Source organism: Uloborus diversus, chromosome 8, assembly GCF_026930045.1.
Source record: "Uloborus diversus isolate 005 chromosome 8, Udiv.v.3.1, whole genome shotgun sequence".
Classification (NCBI taxonomy): Eukaryota; Metazoa; Arthropoda; class Arachnida; order Araneae; family Uloboridae; genus Uloborus; species Uloborus diversus.
Genome location: NC_072738.1, coordinates 70,470,519 through 70,494,568, shown reverse-complemented (window position 1 = coordinate 70,494,568; position 24,050 = coordinate 70,470,519). Strand labels below are relative to the sequence as shown.

Sequence of the window (24,050 nt, the reverse complement as noted above, 5' to 3'; positions counted from 1 at the left end):
GTAAAACAAACATACGCTGTAGAGTAGAAAATGCTAATAAGCCAAGTAATTTTTATTTGTATGCATGACATTTGTTTTATTCTTTTCAAATTAGTTTTTAAAGTCTTGTGGATATTCTGGCCCACGTAGAAAGAAATGAGAATTCAAGAAACAATACTAAACATTAGAAATTAATGCAAATTTTGTAGTTGTAAGCAGCCATTTCCCCGATGTTGAATTCGATATTCATCAATTCTTGAAGGAACTACATTTTCATTGTGGCAATAAGAGCACTAAAAACATTTCATGTAAAAAAAAAAACTTTGTTTACCAGTGTTATCAAAAAAGGAAGATATGATACTGCTTTGTCTTGTTTGGCTAGTGCTAATTGTTTTACATTTGTAGCTGAGTTATTTCTTAAATTGCTGAATCGGTTAATTTTATTTTTTCTGTTTAGTATGTTTCTAATTTCTGGATAATGATTAAATTCCATCATGCATCATCAATAAAATTCTCATGGATACATGGTGATAGTTTTCTTTTTAATTGATCTTCCATTATTTCTTTAAACTTATGGAATTCTGTAAATCTTTCGACCTTCTTAATCTACACAATGATAAAAAATAAAAATGATTTACAACTGACATGCAAAATCGCGCCAAGGGTTTTTGCTTGCGCAATACTAAAACTATAACCCTAAACTATAATTGCACAATTTTGGCGATTAAAATTCTCAGCGTTAAACATTTTTCATTTCGTTCTACGATAATATATTCAAGAAAATATATTGCATGCTATCCATTCCAACAAAACGCTGCAGTAAAATAAGGTTAGTTAAACGAATTCTTTTTAAATTAGGCAGAGATGAAAGCACTAATTCTTCTGCTAATGTTATCAAATCTTTCTTTCGAGCTTAAGATTAAAATAAAACCTATATTCTTACAAATTCACACAAAACAATAAAAAAAAAAAAAAAAAACTGGTATAACGTTATCCTCTTTCAAAAAAAAAAAAAAAATGCATCGAACAGACAAGCATATTCGTTGATAATTTCATGCAAATGCAAAGTTTGTTAATTCAGAGTTTTCTTGTGTTTACGCTTTCACCATTTACGACAACTCACTTTTTAGAGGGAAATAATGAAAACAAACATTATTTTGAGAAACTCGAGAATACCATTAAGGGACGAAACAATTTCTGTTGTTGAAAGCAATCTAAGGCACATCGAATGCGTTAGTTAGCACTCGTAACAAAACGGCCTATATTTACCAACAGACACGTGAAACGCAATGTTTTAACTTTTTCTTTAATTTTGTAAATCACCGCAAGGTAGAGTATTTGAGTGCTGGAATTGCAAATAATCCTCAAAATAGGAGATCTTTTTTAAAAAAAAAAAGTTTCACTTAGCTTAATAATTGAAGAAAAATAAAAGACATATTAAAACTCTATTTTTAATTGAAAATACTTTACATTTTAATACAAAATATTAAAAACACTTTAATGAATGAAATCACATTTAAAATGCATGACAAAAATAGAAGTGAAGCTCGGGTACCACACTGATGCTATCCTTCTCCTTTAGAAACATTTCCCACCAAATCGCCATAATATGCAGTAATGGTTTTCACTTTCCTATTCAATGCATTTTGTTCTATCTCCACACGGTTGCCATCTCCTGCCAATTGCACCACCTGTAAAAATGATACATGAAAACTGAGCAAATGTGTTAGGAGCTGCCCATAAATCATATCGCATTTTTTTCATCATCTTATTTGATCATTTCCCTCTTTTGACACAAAATGCCACATTTCACTCTTCCCCCTCCTTGTCACATGTCATGCTATTTTTCATAAACATGTAATAATTTTTTTAAAATGTGCAATATCACACTTCTTATTATGCTCTCCTTCAAACCAGGCGTTATTAGCATGTTATCAACTGCTGCATCGCCTCGGAACTGATGAAAAGTTGTTGAATATTAAAGTTTTAAATAATATGTCTGCTACTTAAAGGATTCGGGGATTCCAAAATCGGGGTCCTTTACTGAATATCTGACTGAGACACAAGCGCAGCAAGAATTTAGCTTCTTGGGGGTGATAACGGAAATTACATGAAAATAAATTACTATATAAGGATTGCCATCATGTGTTAAATATAAGGGCTCTGGGGGTTGCACCACAGAACTGTAAAAACATATGACATTACATTAAACTAATTTCTTTTTCTTAATGAAAAACTTAGTAATTTCATAATATTCCAACTTGGAATTTGCAGTATTTTATGAAAATGCACAACACAATAATCAGAGTATCACAGATAGGAACATTTTAATGCAATGTCTGATTGAACATTTATTCAGATACACAGTAGAACAATTAGTAGAACAATTTTAATCCAAACTCCCATAATCTGAATTCTCCTGAGATCAAATACATGTATGAGTACTGTATCAGTCGCTCTCTGTTGTCACACTGAATGGCATGTAGTTGTTTCTCCCAGAGTGTTTGGATTACGCTTTTGCATGTGCACATTCTGAGGCAGATAATTTGTCATAACAACAAAACAATTACAGTTACCTAAACTCTTATCAAAACTGGTATGAAAAGCAATTTGAAAGTTGCGAACCATAATTGACGGTATTGAAACATATTCAAGACTTCGCAATCCCAAAACACACCACATTATTGGAGAAATCAAGTGACTATTTTTCGTTTTAAAACCTTGACTAAAATTAACACACTATGCATAGAAGCTTACAAGCAGTCCTGTACTGTATGTTTATCAATATAACATCTTTCTACAGTAATACTGTTTATATTCAATATTTACTATTAATTAATTAAACAATATCTTACATCGCAAAGTATTTCTTTTTTCTGTCACAGAACTCCCCTCCCCCCCTCGATTAGTTTGACCTAGAGAGATTCTACTGTACCAAAAAATTACCAAATAGCTTAGATTAAAAACATAAAATAACATTGTCAATGAATAGAGTTATAAAGATCTAAGGATCTGTACTTTAAATACAACAAAAGGATGGGTTCAACTGCATTAAAACATATAAACACTTTAAGTACTTGTTGTTATTCAGGTTGTTATTGTATTGAATAGAAAAAATGATTTTTAACTGTCACATGATTAAACTGTATAAGAAGCATGCATACCTTGTTAATGATGGTGTTCCTTGGCACAAAAAGAGCTATGTTGTTTGAAATTTTCTGGGCAATTTCAAATGTTTTATAGGTACAAAAATTAAAGAAAGCAAAAAAATTTCATCAACATTATGCATAATAATTTTAACTATTTGAAAGATGCAATATTTAAAATATAGTAATAGATAAAGTTCACTTAAAAGTACAGTTTAATATGGCGACTTCCAACTACAGTATATTTCGCAGTGTGGCTTGGCTGAAAGAATCTGCTACAAGCCATCTCTAAGCAGCCAGATTTGTTGTTTCCAAAGATTAGAATATATATGAAGTACACAGACCAGGGGTGAATTCAAAAATTTTTGAGTACTGGAAAACTAATGAAAAATAATTGAAGCCTGAATTGTGATCAATTTTATGACAAAGGGGAATTCATTTTTTCAGAAAAACAGAACCGGAATAGGGGTTCTTCCGCCACCTAGTCATTTCTGACACAGATATAAATAGGTATAGTTGAGTTCTGGGAAGGCACTTCACAGATTTCTATTTATTTTTAAACTTTACGTTTTTCATTCCTTATATATTGTATTTTTTTAAATATTTTTTTTTTCATTAATTTCACTATGCACACAATTTTTACTCAAAAAGACCGTTTAAACAATGTGATGTTTTAAAAATTGGCTAATTTTAGAGATGCAAAAAATATAAGCAGTGTTGGTATTCAACACATGTTGAATAATAAAATAAAATATTTTATCATTATATAGCAAAACAATTTTAGAAAAATCTACTAGAAATGACACAAAATGTGTTTAAAAACTAATATTATAAAACTAATTACAAATTTTATTAGTACTGGGCACAAAGGTTTAATATAGCTTTAAACACTAAATAACATTACAATTTAGCAAAAGGTGACAACTTTTTTCCTTCCTAAAATTACAGCAATAAACTTATCTTCAAACTTTTAACATAAAACAGAAACTTCATATAGGGGAAACAAATGAATGCTCCACTTCTTCAAATTAATTTCAAATAATTTTGAAAAGAATAATCAGATGATTGAGGCTCAACTATGGTGATTTTGAAAGATTAAAAAGTGAAGGCCCCAGAATTTGTTTCAAGTAAACCTTCAAAAATTTAAAAGGATATATATCAGGCTGAATGTTTGAAATGTCATATTCTGTCTGCTTTAAGTACTGCGGTCCACCCCATGGTGGACTGAGGAAAACAGCATCTGCTTTCAGCGATGGAGCAACATCCAAAAAGTCACCAACTATAAAATCTATTTTATCAGCAACACCATAAACATTTGCATTGTTTTTTGCCATTTTGATTTTGTGAGGGTCTTTGTCAATAGCAATAACTGGAAAGAAAATAAATAAATAAATAAAACAAGAGAATGAAAATGAGTCAAAACTGAATGCTTTACATTCACAAAATGAACTAAGCAATCTTGCAAATTTTAGTAGCTTAATTTACATAACAACAGATTTTGCTTCATTACATAAATGCCAAGTTACAAAAACATATATTTTTCCAGTATATCCAAGAAAAATGCTGAAATTCAAATGCTTCAAGGATGATTGCACCCGTTGATATTGAAGTCAAAGGGACAAAGTAAAAATTTAGACCAGTTAGAAATTGGACTTTAAAGCTTATTGTGTTCATATTATTCAATAATTGAAAGTGCCTGATTAAATTACACCATAAAATTACTGTTGATGTCTGAGGACATTCATTGATGAAAATAGAATTGAAAAAGTTGACTCTGTGTTCTTTACAGATGAATCTAGGATAGTAGTTAGAATACAAAAATTTGGTCCACCGAAAAATCCACATATTAATCTTAAAAAACTTAAATTCTGCAAGAACTCCTAATCTTGAAAAACACTGAAACTACTGAAAGAGTGAATACGTATGGAAAATGAAAATAAAATATCTTACCAAAAAGTATTTATTAGGTGTTTAGTAAATACTAAAATTATGTTTCTAATAAATAAAACAAATAATTAGAAAAAAAAAGTGTTAAATTACAGTACTTAATAATTAACTTACCAGGCATTACCAGATATACTACCACCAAAGTTTTAGGATAGGCTACAATATTGAAAAAAATCCGGATTGAAAACTCCCTGATTTTTGTATTTTATGGATATCCTAAACATCCTTAATTAATTCTATAGACCAATTTCATTTTCTAAAATGTTCATTAACTTAAGACACTGTTGAAAATTAATTATAATTCTTATAAGTCTATATAAGTTGAATCAACTCAGATGCAAATGACTTAAAATTTTTAAGTTGAATGAGAGCGGTAAAATTAGAAATATACAAGTCGCTAACTACACAATTAGATATATCAGGAAGTAAAAAATAATACTGAACACAAAATTATAAACGTCCAAATGGTAGAATAAAATTGTTAAGAAAAACGAGCAAGAATTAAAGAAGTGGATGCAATCGAATTTCGAAATGTGTGAAAAATCGGGACTGATGGGTAAAAGTGTAAGAAACAGCTAAATGCCTAAATTTTGCACCAAATTTGTAGAATTTGATAAACATGAGGTGTGGCTATTAAAGAACGAGACTGATGCTGCTACAGAAGAACTACACATGTGCCAAATCCGAACGACCGACAGCTGTGCAGTGTAAAACCTTCTCTTTCAATTGCAGCACCTCCCGTGCTTATAGAGAAATCAGTCTGGCCATAACCATCGTTTATAAAAGAGGTGTTTGTTTCGTTTTGCCGGAAAACGCCAGGGGGCTCAAGTGCTTCCCAAGATGACCGAGAAGACGTTAGAGATGATGACCGCCCGGCAGGGACGTAATTAGGTCATTTTCGAACAGGGGCAAGACCTCGTTTCGGCGCCCCTCCCCCACCCCTACAAACAAACAAAGCAAAAAAACAAAATCCCCGAGAAACTTAATAAAATCAACACCAGGCCCCTCACGTACACTACAGAGAAAAGACATGCTCCCTATATACAGTGGCTCGCAAAAGTGTTCGTACACTTTAAAAATTTTTAGTAAAACCAAAATAACGCAAAACTGAACTCGAAACCGTTTTTGATCATAGTCGAAATCCACGACTTTCCCATATGCACAGACACCCTGTAAAAAGCCAAACTCAGTTTTAGCTATTCAAAATTAAGTGATGTCATATGGAATGATCCAGCAGTAATAAATTTATAATTAATGTTGGAAATAAGGTAACATTTTTGATCATGAGCCTCTTGTCCTCCATGCAAATATTTTCAAAACTAAATTTTATTTGGCATCTACGTTAATATGCTAAAACTGTTTGTTTCACTTCTAAATCAAAGAAGAAAGGCATTTTGATTTGGGGCATACGACTGAGCAATTGCAGACCAATCCATTATAACAACCAGTGGTAAACGTCCCAACTTTGTTCCAATGAACTCTATGTTAATTTCCTTCCGGTATAACGACCGTTCTTTATCATCTAATCCAATACAGCGACCGAATTCAGCGAACACTATTCCTGGTGTTTTTACAATTATACTAATATATAACTTGAAATGACCTTTATTACTGTTTATGGACTGGAAGAAGGTGAAGATTATAAAGTGGGTATCCTTACAGCTTTGCATCTTTCTAAAACAGCATGGAATTCAGAAAAGACCATAAAGAATTACCTCCACCATGTTGATTTTAAAAAGTAAAAGAAAAATGCTTAAATGATTTGTCAGGCAATCCAAGATGAAAATTTTGACGAAAAAATGAAATACTGTAAAAAATTTCTGAAAAAAAATAAAAATAAATTGGTAGAAGTGTTGAACTTAGACGGTTATGCTAAAAACAATTATGATTTAGAATGTGTTAAACACATGTCTGTCAGAAAATGAAGTTCCTCTCGATATTGTGCACAAAAACAAATTAATGTATCATGATCAGTTGAAGAAGAAATTGAGACCCAAGTTCTCGGTATGAAAAATGTTTCAAATGCTCGAGAGACTTTTAAGTGTTTCTTTGAAAAGCAAGAAACACAATATGATCTATAACTGAAATGGAAAATTATGTTTTGCAAAAATCACATGTGCTAAAAAAGGAAAGCAACTGTTTCTGATTTTATCTTCAGAAAATAAATGATTTGTACTGTAATACAATTTTTCCTATATTTTCTATTTAGAAATATTTTGTCATAATATTTTGCACAAATAATTTAAAAAAAAAAAAATCCAATGATAAAAAGTAATTTGGGCATTTTACTAGAATTTTTAAAAAAGTGTCAATTGTATTGGAACAACGAAACATGCATGTGTATATTTTTAAAAATTTCTGTCTCTTATAAGGACCACTTATAATAAAGACCTTTTTCTCTGGCACAGAAATGGTCGTTATATTGAGCGTCGACTGTAGTGTTTTATGATTTTACTTTAAATAATTTTTTATCAAAGTTATACTGACAAATTTTTGTGATTATTCAAGTAGAATTTCAGTTCCTTTTCGCATGATTGCTGACTCTGCAATGAAATTTTCAAGCAATTAAGTTTGCACAATGAAAACCATGCGCATGTCCAAACCACAGTATAAACATAAAACTGCTAATCAACACTAAGCATAATGTAACATCTTACCATGGTTGCAAGTTTTGGCAAATTGAATAGTGTTTCCTCCTGCCCCACAAAATGCATCAATTATGATATCACAGGAGCATCTTTCTGCTATGTGAACAGCAATTCTCTCAGGAGTAACAGAAAACCATGATTCTAGAGGGGAAAAATCAAACAGGAAACAATGACTCAATGAAAATTATTGATTATAATTTTTTCAACTAATGTTCTTAATGCTTAAATACACTTAATTTTATACATACATGCATTAATTAGTTTTGAAAAACATACAAGACAAATTTCTTTTTTTCAGATAATTTCTTCAGTCAAAATATTATGTATATGTTTAATTAAAATGTTAATGAGTTATGAGGTTACTTTTGAGATGGCATTATACTAATTATCTGCAAATAATTATATTAAGGTGAAAGCAAAAGCATCACAATAGAGTTGCTGTTAATCCCTTGCAAATATTTTTCACACAATGAAAATTGAACTTGTTACTGTACATATTGAAAGGAATTTAACAAGATGCAACACATAAAGCTCTAAATCAATGCAATATGAAATAAACTGATTCAAGGATTTCACATCTTTATTAATGCAAAAAAGGAATACTAGCTAGAGAGGTCATGGATACATTTAAAGAAATTAAAATAATTTAAAAAAAAAAAAAAACAGCCAACAATTCAGCATTTAACATTTTGAGATTCAACTTTTAAGAGCATGGAATTTCGTTCAAAACTTTTAAATTAAACGATTTTAATAGAAACAAAAAGTAACTTTATTTGTTTACCTCTTAACAAAGTATAAAAAACATCAGAAATGCAAAAAAAAAAAAAAAAAAAAAAACTCCCATAGTGAAAGTAAGGACATTACGATTTTCAAAATGAAGGCGTAAAAGTATATGCTCTGGTTAAAATACATTGCATGTTTAATGGTACATAAAATATTTAAGAATTATCTTTTTAACATAGATAATATAGATTTCTATTTTAAATACTGAGAGACTTAGTCGACCATTAAACATGCAATGTATAGAGAGTATAACAAATTAATTAACTAATTAATTAATTGAAATTGAAATAATTATAAGTTAAAATACGAAACATCTTAGTAAATTGAAAAGTTATGTTTTATTTTCATAATTATTTACATTCTATATTGAACATACAACATATGACAAATCTTAATATATATATATTATATATATATATATATATATATATATATATATATATATATATATATATATATATATATATATATATAATGCTAATGTGCGTACGTAAAGACAGAGTTTTCTCTATCACCACCAATTTTGACCTTGAACCTTAAAAACCGGACTGAAATTTTCTTCATGGCATATTAATGAAGCTCCAAATGAAGTCAACTGAAAACAACAGTTGTATCAACGTATATTTTGTAGAAAATGATTAGAGTCTGGTGTTTTTCCAGTCATATATTCGAGTAATTGTGGTGGTGGTGCATCTAATGTCGGTAAATTGACTTTACCACTCGAGCAGCACATACCAGCAGTTTCGCCTTTAAATTTCTGAGCATGACAATACTCACATGTTGTATTCATTTTTCTGATGACAATGTTTGGATGTTCACTGTACTGTTTTTTTGCAATCATAACTGGAAGCCTGGAGTTCTAAACTGCCTAATTGATGTGATGTAGCAGCTCGTCGTTAGCGTAAAGCAGACATTCTTTCGTTTTTTCTTCTATTTTTCAGTTCATGTTGATCGGCAGATTAACGATTTCTTAGTGATCTCACTCGAGATCGGGTTTCTTCATTAGTATGCGCTCTTTCCTCTTCAGTTACATTTTCTCTATTTTTTTTTACTCCTTTGCGAATAGTCGAAAGACGTTGTTCTCTTTGTTCTCCTGTTTCTGTTTGACGTGCTACTTTTTCTTTTTGAATCCAGTTTAGGTTTTGAAAATACTTTCATTCGTCTTGGCATTGTAAATATAAACAGTGTAATATGATTACTCAAAACTCATATCTGGATTGGTACACAAAGATAAAGCTACCAAAAAGTCACTGACTTTCGGTTTATATACCATCGAATTGAAATTTCTAGTACCAGAACAATCTGGAATAACCAAATAGTTTGTTCTTTCTTACTTGCCAAAATCACTTGAATTTATATGATCACTGTTCACTCTTGACTCAATTCATCTTTGCGCGACTGTAAGCACGATTCAACTGACGAAAAGTTATTGACTTTGGTTTATATACTATCGAATATCGAAATTTCTAGTACCAGAACAGTCTAGAAGATTACAAATAGATCTTAGCAGTTGTCCACGTTTTAGAACTATCTAGATCATTCTAAATTTTTTTAGAACGTTCTAGATCATTCTGGATATTTCTAGAGCTTTCTAGAACCTTCTAAGTCGATTATAACATTCATAGACGTTTTGGAACTTTCTAGATCATTCTAGAACCTTTTAGAACTTTCTAGATCATTCTGGAAATTTTTAGAACCTTCTAGAACATTCTAAGTCGATTATAACGTTCACAGACGTTTTGGAACTTTCTAGATCATTCTAGAACCTTTTAGAACTTTCTAGATCATTCTGGAAATTTCTAGAACCTTCTAGATCATTCTGGAAATTTCTAGAACCTTCTAGAACATTCTTAGTTGATTGTAGCGTTTGAGCATGTTTTGGAACTTTCTAGATCATTCTAGAAATATTGAGAATCTTTTAGAACAATCTAGATCAATTGTAACAGTTGCACACATTCTGGAGTTTTCTAGACTATTCCTAAAATTTTATGAACTTTCCTGTAGTTCTCATAAGTTAGAAAAGGACAGATATACTTTTTCACATTTTTGCCACCCTCAACCACCCACTTCTACCCACAGCGACCAAACTCCCTTATTCCCACCAGGAGACCAAGGGGTGCTTACCACTCCAAGCAGAAGTTGATTGGAATTGGTGGTGATAGAGAAAACCCTGTCTTTACGTATGTACATTAGCATTTTATATATATATTAAGATTACATTAATTTAACTTTTTGGACTCTTATGAAGAACACAGAATGGAGTTGTTTCCTTCAGTCAAAATACTACTTTAGTGACTGAAGTTGATAGAATGAGCAAAAAAAATTAATTTTTTTAAATGTCTAATTTTTCAAACAAGGTGTGGTCTTTATGACGTCACAAGTAATGTACTTAGGAGCGCATTCCCTTGGTGCACTGAATGTTTACGCTTGCTGTCTACCGTATTTTTTGGTTATGATAATTCAGAAGTGAATTAAATATTTGATCTACGATTGCTATCAACCATGTCATTGCCACTACATATGAGTAAAGAAGCGAATTAAATACGGCGCTCTACGCCAATAGCATCATTGAATAGCATTTCATTACTTGTGATGTTATGTGCAGAAGCGTAAAAAATGAAATTGAACGTGTCAGGGTTTCCGCTACGGTCGCATTTTTCGCATAATGCGAAAACACTATCTGAATTGCAAAAATAAAGCAATGCATTTTCGCTTTTTTACTCAAATAAAAAAAATAAATTCGTTTTTTAAATAAAGAAGAAATGTATGATAATAGAGAGGAAGCATGCATATAGCGATAATCAACTTAATCTTTTTTAAATCTTAGCTAAGATGTTAAAACTACAATTAAGTTAAATAACTATTAGTCTTATCCAGCATTATGTCCCCCCTAAAACTGCTTTATTAGGAGGATGGGACTGCAACGTTCTAAACACCAATCGTGTTTTCTTTTTTTTATTTTATGTTTTTAAAAATAGCTGTTGTACTTATTTCTTCAAAGATGTCACAGATGAAATATGAATTTTATTTTGAACTGGAGATGAAACACACTGAGGCATATATAAATATATGAGAATGTGTAACATTTTAGCATTTTGCTAACATTTTCCCCTCAATTTTAGCTTTTATGCTAAAGAACTTTTGAACCCAGCTTAAACACTGGAATCTGTGTACCAATTAAAATAATTGTCAAAAAATACTAAACTTTGTCAAATTATTTAAAAAATGGTCAAATACAATGTTTTTAAGCACTCTTTCAGAAAAAAAATATTTTAAAAATTTCGGAAATGACGCTATTACGCTTGAAAATTTTAAATTATCGATATGTCAGGATTAATTAATTTACATTTTGATCAAAGAAAAAACTTATACATACAAAAATTTATTGTAGCAGGTTTTTTAATATGAATCTCAATTCTGAATATATTTAAAATTAAATAAAATTCAGACACTTTTTAATGTTTACATTATAGCAGAAAGACTTAAGTAGTATTTTTAAACTACGAGGGCTGTTTTTTTTCAACTTCTGATCGTGCCGCCAGACGGTAAGGCGAGCGGCATCAGCCCGTAATGCGCTGCAGTCGACTGTGCACCTCTCTCACTACAACCTTACTCGTTTTCGGGCGTCCGACGCCATTACCAGTTTTTCTAGCGACAGATAAACATGCCTACCATGATAGAATCTCCCGCCAAGTGTGAGTTGCGAAGTGTCATTTGCTTCTTGCAAGCTGAAGGGTTATTTGCAGCAGAAACTCACCGTAGAACGAAACGAGTATACGGTGAAAGCTTTATGAGTGACAGTGCAGTGCGTAATTGGTGTAGGAAATTTAAAGATGGACGAGGTGACATTCATGATGAAGGGGGCCAAGAACTAAAATCGATCGCAAACGAAGACCTCGTTGATCGAGTTGACCAAACTGTAAGAAGCAATCAGAGATTTACGATTACGGATCTATCCGATTAGTTTCCTGAGATTTCAAGGTCAGCCCTATACACTATTGTAACTGACAAGTTAGGCTACAATAAACACCGTGAAAACCCATCTCAAATCACTGGCGGCAAACTTCCATGAAGAAGGTATTAAGAAGCTTGTACCATGGTATGAAAAATGCCTCAATTTAAATGGCGATTCTGTTGAAAAGTAACTAATAATGTACCTAACTTTTGATAATAAATTTATTTAATTACATTCACTAGTTTTATTTTTATACCACATCGGAAGTTGATAAAAAAACAGCCCTCGTACTTAAAAAATGTACTTACCTTTATCAAGCTGGATTCCTTCATCAAACAATTGGAATAACCTATACCTCTGGGTCCAATATTTTCGTATTTCGGGATCAAAATATAAGGAAGCTTCATTATTTTCACATTGAGAATTTTGATTTGATAACCACTCCTCAAAGTCTTTGTCCATATCAGCATTTTCAGTCTCTGTCAGCATATTACTTCCATCTGCTTCTGATTGAACAGCACCATCGATTCCCTCCTGAGGAAAAAAAATTCCCCAAAAGAAAATTCTTTCAACTTTGTATAACAAAACATATGCATATGATTTCATGTGGAAAAAAATATAACCAGGCAAGCAGGAAAATAGTTTTTAAATTTCATATAACATATGGATCTAAAAATTAGTTTTAATATAATGATATACAAATTAATCGTGCCAGATCAGAAACAGCAAAGATAATTAGAGATATGGTAAAAAAAAAAACTATTCAGCATCGACTTTTTTTTTTTTTTAATCTCTCTCATCTCTATATTATAGCACTCCTAATGGAGTCGGACTAAAACAATTTCAAAGCGAAAATAAATTTACATTATTTTATGAAAATTATAGAAATGCTTTAAAATTAGGTTTTGCTTACCTCAGAAGTTAAATCTACCATAGGAACAGGACATTTCAATCTATTCAAATTGCTCTGAAGTTTCTTTTTTCTCCTCTGCTTACTTTTTCGTTTAATCCTAAGTTAGAGAACTGTATTTAGACACAATTTGTTTGCTTATTTTCAAGCAATACTATACAATCACAAAATGCTAGAAACTCTATTAGAAATTCAATTTTGATTTTTTGAAAAAAGGGAGGTGAACAAGTTTTGTAGTAAATAGCTCATATAAAGTCTAAAATATACAGGACTCCCACACAAATTTGCTTATTGAAATAAGGCCTTTTAAAGGCTGTAAAATCTTCTTACACCAAATTACAGACACTGGGGAACATGTTCGCTCATACTCAAACATCCAAAGAAAAACAAAAGTGATAAACTGGCAAATATTGCCTCATACAGTGAAACCTGTGTAAGTTGACCACTTGCGGTGCAGTACTTTGGTGGTCAACTTAGACAGGTGGTCAACTTATAAAGGGGGTAATGATTTTTTTTTTTTTTTTTGTAATTCTTGCATCATGACACCTTTTGTAATTCTTGCAAATTGACACCTACTCTTTCTGTTTAACTTACTTTCATTGTTTAGCATTACTTTGAAACAATAATTTAAGATATTATTCAAATATTTTTAGAGATTATTTTCCCAGAATGACATACAATGTGTCGTGCAAATTTAAAATTTCAGTAAATTGATCAAAAAAAAAAGCCTTATTGTTTATGAAAAGTTACTCATTTTATATTAATAGTTCCTAAAAATTTATTGCAAATCAAAAATTACAAATTTTTCGCTTAACAACAGAAGGAAAACAAGTTTGTAGAATAAAAGGGTTCTTAGTAGTTTTCCCATGTGGTTAAACTCAAAAGGAGGTTTAGTTATGCTGCTGTTTCATTTAGTTGGTAAAATGCTGGTCTGGCATCAGAAATATTCTTGGAAAGCTTAAAAAAAATAATAATAATAAAAAAATAATTTGCTAAATAAAATTTTAAAAAATAAACCAAGTGGTCAACTTACAAAGGGTTTTTTACAATACTCCAATCCAAACTTGGTGTTCATTAGTGGTCAAGATAGACAGGTGGTCAAGATAGAGAGGTGGTCAAGTTACAGAGGTTTTCCTTCATTATATAAGATAGGACTAATTCCGTTCATGACAAAAGCGGTCAACATAGACAGGTGGTCAACTTACAAAGGTGGTCAACTTTACAGGTTTTACTGTACCACTAACACTGATAACAAATTAATAAAGGTACTAAAACATGAACATTTTATAAACCTTAAAGATATTTTTTAATGAAAAGCAGAATTCAACCATGAGAAATACAACAATCAAGAGATATAAATGAAAAAATTGACAATAATTTAAAGAGAAGGGGGGAGGGTGCGAAGATTTTTCTACAGGTGTTTGAACTGTTATTCATTGAATAATTAAAATGTAATAAGATTTAAAAAAAAAAAGAAATAAACAAGGTTATTGGAGAATTCTAGTCCAGAAAATCAAATAATAATAACATTCCAAAGAAAACATCACTGCATTGACTCATTAAGATACGTTTTCAAGTTTTTCAAATACTTTTTCCAATGGAATCATAATTTTAGTAATTTTTTAAAAAGTTTTTGTACATATCTCAAGTAAATTGAAAAATATGTAACTACTTCGCTTCAATGTGTTATTGAAGCGAAGAAAATAGACCTAGTTTGTAAGGAATGTGAAACTTTTCTCTGTTTGCAGATTTTCATAATTCCTCTTCTTTATATAGTTAAGCGATTTTCAATGTTTGAAATCTTTTGTGACCTGCTTTAAATTTTAAGATTTTTTGTGAGCAGTAGACATTTTGTTGTACCAGAATACGCAAATTTCTAGTTCTCTCATTGGGATAATCTATTTAAAAATACTTTTTCGTTTCAAGGGGATTTAAAGTTGAAATTTTAATCCAGGCAGATTGCTCCTTTGCCTCTTCTCAGCTACACGACTAATTAAACATATCAGCTCTTCAGCTAATAACAAGTTAAAATAGAAAAAGTTGAAAATTTGAGTAAGATACCACTTTTTCTTGTGGAAAAAAAAAACCCAAACAAATTATAAATCTTTTTGTGGCTGACTATTAGTTGTACAGAAAAAAAAAAAGAAGAAGAAGAAGAGAAGGATTACAAACCCCTTTTATTATTCTGTAATATAAAGGAACACAGCTTGGTTGCTTACTCCAATTGACATGTTATATACAAAAAAAAAAAAAAAAAAGCTAGTAGCTGCTGAAATAATGAGTATAAGATTTTAGCAAATTAAAGATCTCCGAGTTCGACAGAAAGATTTTTTTATGGACCTTCAGAGCAAATGATTTTTCTTTTTCATCGTTTTTAAGAATGGTGGGAGCCCAAAATAAATTACAAAAATGTTTCTATCACTTTACTTCGTCATACTTTTTAACTGAACAATTTCACTTATTATTCTTCAGGTATTCCATGGAAATGGTTTTATATCACGGATATTGTCATTTAGTCAAAAATGCTACAATGTTGGTTGTTTCTCACATGTACGTTGTCTGCATGCAATTGAAAACCTCGATATAACACACCATAAAAAAATTTGTTGCAAAAATTAATAAAATAGAACAGAAAATTGAGAAAATTCAAAACAGGATTTTTCTTTAACACAATAAAATAGACTCCTATTGAAACAATGTACCTGATGACACAGTTCAAAACGTTAGATATGATAAAAATTGTCAAGAATAATGGATTGATTATTCAATAGACATTTAAATACATCAAAGTAAATGTAAATTCACAACTAACTTCAAATTGGAATTAGGCTGTACAATAAGTCCCATTTCTTTGATATGATCGACTGGAGTTGAAATACTTTCATCATCACTATTTTCATCAGCTTCCATCCTACAATTAATAAGAATTCTTTTACATAACTCTTAATATTTTTCATTTAATAAACTATTAATATTTATAATCTATAATGATCCTTATATATTATTTCTGTAGCCTGTTTTTTGTTTCTACGCGAGATCTTCCTCAATTCTTGATCGATTTCTTTGATTTAGAGCTTATTTTAAAGCTTATCGTGCAGGCTATTGACGAAAAATAGACCCACGGTCTAAAAATTGTTTTTTCTGTCGAAAAACCTGTTTTACAGGAGCAGAATGAGGTTTTCGGTGAAATTTATAACTTTAACTTGCACTATGACCGGCAGAGCTGAATAGCTTGATCGGCAGAGCGTTCGACTGGCAACCAGGAGAATGAGTGTTGTTCCCATGTCCGGACAATCTGCATCAAAAAATTAGAGAAATATCGCGCAATACATGAACAATGAATAACAAATCTGAGGAAATAGAATAAATGAGATGGAAATGCTCCTTGCTGTTATGAAAGCTTGATGCAATATGGAGCTAAATTGATTCTTAATTGTAAAGTCTTTTTTTTTTGTTTTTAAACCTTTGGCTCTGGTCAGAAAATTAAAGCATAATGTAAGCGAAAATGTAAGCATCAGTTTTAAGATTTCAGACTACAATGGAATTGTTTTTAGTTCAGAAAAAAATAATAAATCGTATATTGAAACACAGATTTTTTCTGATAAGTTGTTGACTCTTTGTACAAATAAAAAAATTATTACTCCTCAATTTGAAGCGTAAAATGTATATTTTTTCTTATTTCTGCAAAAAAATAAATAGCTTATCACATTCTTACTACATTCTAAAAGATACGCTTAAAAAAGAACTTAGTTCAAATTATTTTGTACTTTAACCGTGTTGTTCAATGACAAACGGCAACATCGGTTCAAGTACTGCGATAACAAACTGTAAAAATTTTCAAAAATAAAAACATTTCTCTTCATTATCTTATCTTATATATTATTTCTGTGGATTATTTTTCTGTCAGTATGAAAGATCTTTCTTATCCCTTGAAGAAATTCCCCCCTCATTTTATATCTTATCAGGCCGGTTAATGACGAAAAATAGACTTACGGTCTAAAAATCAAGTTTTCCGAAACGCTCCTTGCTGTTCCAAAACCTTGACGCAGCCTGTATGTTCTTACGCAGATTTTTTTAAAGCAAAATTTTAATACAATTTTCCGATTTTTTGCATCGCTTTCAGCGAAAAAAAATATAATAACCTGTTATATTTTTCTTTCTTCCTTTTTTTTTAAATAAAGCTTAAAAGCACTGGAATTAGATGTTCGGTTAAATTGATAAGTTTTTTCAGTAGAGCGTTCGGTTACAAACTATCTGAACTTTAGGCAAGCTTGGGCTGTCCAACATAATAGCAAATTTAGATTAATATTACGCATTACATGCACACATAACATACAACAGATAACACACGTAATAAAATAAATGCAATGGGAATGCTACTTGGTGTTTCGACTCCTTTATTCAGGCTACAGTTATCATTCAGATAAGTTGACTGTTAATCGAAGGGTGTTCTACCTTTTTTTTAAAGCTTTGACTCCGTCCAGACCACTAAGCATAATGTAAGCTTAAAAAAAGCATTAGATTTACCTCAAGGCAATCTTTTGTGTGCCAAAAAACATTTTCATTATATGCTGAAATGTAGATTTTTCTAATAGCAGTGTTTGACTTTTTGTACAAATGAAAAAATACTGCACCAAATTGAAACTACGAGTTTTAACCAGTAAACCTTTAATTATTTATTCGAATATGATATAAAACATTAAAATTATTATCAACTTCATTAGTAAGAAATAAAGTTCTTCTAATCTGCTTTCGGAAAAAAAAAAACATTTTGTCTATGTTTGAAAAATTACACTTAAAAAAATGGACTCAGTTTGACTGGTTTTGGTTTTGAATTTTAAGTGTTCGATTAAAAGAAAAACATGTGCAGGCATTTAAGCCGTAACGGTTAAAGCAGCCTGTTATGGGAAATTGTTCAATATTCCAAAATAAAAACCCTTATTTTCAATCTAATTTATTACTCCTCTAGAATGTTTGTTTCAATCGCTACCTGAGATCTTTCTCATTCTTTATTCAAATTCCCTTTTTTACGAATAACTTTAAAACGTATCATGCTGGCTAATGTCAACACATATAGACGCATGATCTTTTTTTTTTCGGCAAAAAGCTTTTTTGCTGTTTTTTATTATGCATTCCTTCAATGAATAGCATTCGAAAAGGACGGCGCAATTGCTAGGTTTGTTTAAGTGTGGTGCTGTTAAGCAGAATGGAGCCAGTTTGAATCCAAGCCAATAATGTTCCTTTTTTTTCGTCAAATGCTCACATCGGCAGGACTGTATTTGCCATGACCTGTTTTTTCACATGCACTATTGCTTTTTCACAAGTCACTCAGTCACACTTTCAATGACATTTATGTTTGCATTGAAAATATGTACAACCAAAGGTGAGCGATGATCAAATTATCACAACGTTGCATTTAATGAGGTTTTGTTACTGATACAGGGTTCATACCCTTAAGGGAGAAAAAAATTCAAGCACTTTTCAAGTACTTTTCAAGGCAAAAAAATTTTTTTTCAAGGCAATATCATAAATTTGTACTAAAAATATTGTATGAAGATTTCATTCAATGCAAACATATAAATAATAGGTAATAATATACAAAAGTAAAGAAAAACAAAATTGCCTTTTCTACAACAACAGACTCATATATATATATATATAAAAAAAAGATCTACTGTGTTGAAAGTTTTTCTGCAAATGTCTGAAAAACTTGGTCATAAAGAGGAGCAGGTCCTACGAGGTTTAATTTTGAAATATTCACATTCAAAGAAGTATATTTTATAGAATATGAAAGTTAATATTTATAAAAAAAAATAAAATTAATAAAATAGAACCTTTTCTGAGTGATTTTAATTTTTATCAGAAGAAACCACAATGCCTAAATTCATGGAATGGCTAGAGGAGGTTTTGATTGATAGTGGTTCATACACATATAAGGGCGGTTAGGATCAAAAACACAACCCAGAAGGTAATTTCCGGTTGCACTAAGTTTAATATTATTAGACTTTTGATAATTATTTATGGGTATCAAAGTATAAATCAATCAATCAATTTCATACAAAATCACTTGTAAGTTTCACGGAGCTAATCATGGGGGGGGGGGGGGGATAATTTTGAAAACTAAGACCCCTATTACTTAAATATGCATGTGTACAGCAATTACTTTTGATACATATAAAATTCATTTCTTATGTTAAAATAATTTATGAAGTTAAAATATTGCACAGATAAGTGCCTGTTGATAACCAGCAACAAGCAAAGGGCCTAACTAGATTGGTCCTAGTCAATTTATTTGACCCCAATTAATATCAATGACCTTCCTTAAGCTATCTACCCCTTTGCTGATTACAGCCTCTTCTGGTAAGCTGTTCCAAATGCCCCACAATCCAACAAAAGTAGTAATCTTGAATATTTGAGGTAAAGGGAGAAAATTGGAAGTAGGGAGGTGAAAGCATAACAAACTCTACTGGATTTCCAGTGAATAATCAAAACACAATCACCAGTGTTATATACCTTAATTATTTTAGTAGACATAAAAGAATGATGTACTTATAAATTCAACTTTACAAAATTGTATAACTCAACTTTATCATTAAAATACAAACTTTAAGTCAAATAGTTAAGTGCTCAATCGCTTAAATTAAATTTAAAAAAAAAAAAAATCTGTAATAACCAAGAATTAGCTAATGATAAAATTAAAATCAAAATTGCAAAATTAAGCAAGTATATATGTAATTAAACAAAACAAAAATAATTAACTTTTTAGTTATTAAAAATAATATAAACAAGCTAATTTTATGTAGCATGTGTCAAAATAATTTCTAATTGCCAGAAAATATAAAAATATTTACAAGTTGCAAAAGGGTTGAAACCTCAAACAAGAGAAGCAAATTGTCACAAATTAAGTTCAATGCTGGCATGTTTCCCATAAAATAAATTCATTAATTTTTTACTAAAATTAAACATAAAATACATCATAAAATTAAACATAATCTAAGGTAGCATGTATGAAAATAACATCTGATTAGCCAAAATATTTAAATATTTGGAAGATGCAAAAAAATTCAAATTTCAAACAAGAGAAGCAATTTTCCGCGAAGTCTGAGTAAGTTCAACGTTGGCATGTTTTCCATAAAATAAATTTATTAATATTTTACTAAAATTAAACATAAAATATGCTAATCTGAGGTAGTATATGCGAAAATAACAATCGATTAGCCAAAATATTTAAATATTTGCAGGACGTAAAAAGATTGAAATTTCAAAAAACAGAGAAATTTTTCGCGAAATTCGGGAAAGTTCAATGTTGTTATGGTTTACAAAATAATTCCTTTTTTAGACATGGAAATTATATAAAAAATAAACTAATCTGAGGTACTATACGTCAAAATAGCTTCCGATTGTAAAAAACTTCAAAATATTTACAAGATGGAAAAGGATTGAATTCCCAAACAGGGAAGCGATTTTTTGCGATGTTGCAAATCGAACGCATGTTCAGAAAATAGCATTAGTAAAATACTTTATTAAAGGTTTTAAGCACAATCCGATGATTTTTGAAAGAATTTAAGCACCAAGAAACTTTTTCAAGGTTTTAAAACTTTTTCAAGGTTTTCAAGCACTTGAAAATGAACTTTTTTTTTCAAGCACTTTTCAAGGTTTTTCAAGGGCGTACGAACCCTGTGATATCTTCAAATTACATGCCTTCTCTTGTGGGCTTACTTTTTTCCATTTACTTTTCTCGGTTCTTCATCATAATGTTCTTTCTTTGAAATTTTTAAAGAGCAAAATGCCTTATGAAACGATTCGAAGCACAGTGTGGAGTTCCGCACGGGTCGACTAGTAATTAATAATATAAATCTATATAATTCCTCTACAACAAATTTAGGTTATCTGAGTCTGAGTTATCTGAGGTATATGACTCATGGTACATTACATTGTAGAAACATTTTCCAGATTGTTAGAAAATGTACTTAATGACAATTTTTTTCACCTGGTAGTGTTTTTCAGTTAAAATGTTGGAAAACAATTCTTAAAAAGCTAGGCAACTGATAAGAGCTAATAAGAGCAGATAAGATAAACTGATAAGAAGGATCAAAAGAAAAAAAATTTCATTTCATTTTAGGACATTGTTGATACTAATTGCAATGAAGTTTAATTAATGTCATTTAACTTTTTTTTTTTACTATGAAGAGCTGGTTGTTTCAACATCAATTTTAATTCTTGAAAAAGATTATGATTTTTCATGTTATATGCAAAGTTAGACATGAAGTGGACTCTAAGTGCTACTATATCCAAAAGAAAAAAATAATAAAATAGAAAAAAAAGTTCTGTGATCTGTTTTGTTCAGTATGTATGCAGTCAATGTCCTCCAAGACTGAAGGTGCTGGCAGGCTCATCATTTAGGAGGGTCACGGGGGTCAACTGCCCTCTTTGGGAAATTAATGTATTTACATGTTAACTTGATATTGGTTTCTGCTCTTTTTGGTATAATTTACATTGAGTATATACCTTTTGCCCCCCTCCCCCTAAAAAATGGAAAATTTCGAAGTGATGGCTCTGGGTGCCAGATCAGAGGCAGATACAAGAGATCCTGCAGTGCAGTGAAGCAAGTATACAAACAAGTATTTGAAGACCAAAACAATACAAGCAGAGATATTTAATAACACCCTTCAACGTATTAAATGAATTCAAAAGCATTTTAAATACCTTGTCAACTACGGTGGAAGAAGATGGGGAGGAGGAGCGGGTGCTCAAGGCATGACACATTTTAAAGCTTAGCTAAACTAGTTTGTGGCAATTTTCACTATAAATTGAAAACTCCATGAGGGCCCCCCCCCCCCTCTCCTCTCCTCCTACAGACTTTTCAACTGATTTATAACAGGTTTGTTTCAGTTTTAAAAAGAATCATTAATGACATGATTGTTGACTAGAAATTCTATTTAAAGTAGAACTGTTAAACTCATTGCTTATACCAAAATCATGTGTTGATTTCAGCAGCAGTTTTAAGGTTGTGATGTGGCTTTACAAAGGTTAACAATCTTAAGGAACATTAACATTGTTTGAAACAAAATCTTTACTTACTTTCTTTTAATTTTAATAGGAACTTGATCTGGTGGTGAATTATCGTCTTCTAAATTTGGCAAGCAATTGGAAGTTCCTTCTGATGAATCCACACTGTCAACTATACTCATAGAAACTGCATCCATACTACCATTAATTATATCATCAGGCATCTCTGGGTTAGAATACTCGGCATCTGAAAGAATGTTATAGGCATCATTTCTGTAATCTTCATGAGTGTCTGACGATTCCTTATTCAGGATATCATAGTTATCATTGTTATAATCAAAACCTTCTATATGAAAATCACAATTAAATTCACCACAAAAATCACACTGATTACCAGTTCCATCTTCAGGATCATCACTAGTTTCAACCAATATTTTTTGTGAAATTTTATGAAGAAATGATTCTTTGAATTCTTTATAATGAAGATCATGCTGCTTATGGCAATGTTCAGTCCACAAATCGTCCCAACTTTCTGGCTTTACATCAGCACTCACATCACTAATCTCTTTTGTTTCCGGTCTGAACAAAGTCGAAATTCCTTTGGTTGATTTCAAGCCTGAATTTTCCAAATAATTTGCCATCTCGGCATCCAAATCCTTATCAGTCTCTTCTCTAACACTTACGCAAAAAGAATTCTGGGAAAAGTTATCAGCTAAGTTTTCTATAATATCACAGTTTACTTCATTCACCAATAAAGAATCCTCATGATAAGGTTTTGTATTACCATCATCAAATGACATAGATCGAAAATCTTCCGAAATCCGAACAACATCAAAAGTTTGCTGATTTTCCACTTCTGGAATACTTTCATCAATGACCATATTTTGTAGATTTTTCAAAAAGTCTGGGTTTAAATAGCTTTTGTACTCGGTCATCCAGCTGTGCAAAATGATATCATTGCCATGAAGCGACCAATAATTCTGCCATTCAGCATTCATTTCATTTTTGTATTCATCACTTAAAGAGTCATAGTTCTGCAGAATATTTGACACTTGTACAGTTTTATTCAGTAATACATCATTATTTATGGGATAATCATCATAATTGTCATCGTAGTCATAAATTTCATCATATTCATCACCTTCAAAGTATTCATGGTAATCTTCTTCCGTATAATAGTCATGCTTTGTTTTCATTTTTTTACTTTTCTGGAAAAGAGGAATAATTTTTGTAAAGATAAGTTCGTTGAATTTATACACATACTTCGAAAATGAACACATTACAATGTGAATATAACAAAAGAATTCTTCAAATTTTAAGTATTAAACATGTATCTATTTATGAAGCTATATAAAATATAAAAAATGTTTTAAATCTTATTTCCATAAGCTTGGATCGCACTAAAAAGTATGAAATAAAATAAGTACAATGATTTTCTGATCACACACACACACACAATGCTTAAAAATTGAAGTTGATCTAAATATCTTTTATTTATTTATGTTAATTCTAAAGCAGCCTATAAAATTTAAATTAAATATTTGAGAGAAGAAGTAGGCATTATATAGCTTTGTATTTCTTCGCTCAATTTTAATTAAAATTTTATTATATGCTTTAGAACTAAGATAAATATAATATTAAGTCATACATTTTGTAGTTGCCAACAATGAAAT

General features: G+C 30.6%; 1 protein-coding gene across 2 annotated transcripts in view; it reads right to left on the bottom strand.

Moving 5' to 3' along the window:
• Positions 1–1,418: 1,418 nt before the first annotated feature.
• LOC129228157 (trimethylguanosine synthase-like) overlaps positions 1,419–24,050 on the bottom strand; it is a 39,533-nt gene continuing 16,901 nt past the window's right edge. Inside the window, exons 4-12 of one of the 2 annotated variants that reach the window (XM_054862810.1) lie at positions 22,772–23,585; positions 22,450–22,624; positions 16,181–16,279; positions 13,372–13,468; positions 12,767–12,992; positions 7,730–7,861; positions 4,281–4,494; positions 3,144–3,222; positions 1,419–1,670 (exon numbers count right to left, since the gene is read on the bottom strand). In XM_054862810.1, the coding sequence (XP_054718785.1) occupies positions 1,545–1,670; positions 3,144–3,222; positions 4,281–4,494; positions 7,730–7,861; positions 12,767–12,992; positions 13,372–13,468; positions 16,181–16,279; positions 22,450–22,624; positions 22,772–23,585 (1,962 nt within the window). In that variant the 3' untranslated portion in view covers positions 1,419–1,544. Of the gene's footprint in view, positions 1,671–3,143; positions 3,223–4,280; positions 4,495–7,729; positions 7,862–12,766; positions 12,993–13,371; positions 13,469–16,180; positions 16,280–22,449; positions 23,586–24,050 lie in introns of both variants that reach the window. The other variant, XM_054862809.1, reaches the window with a different exon arrangement.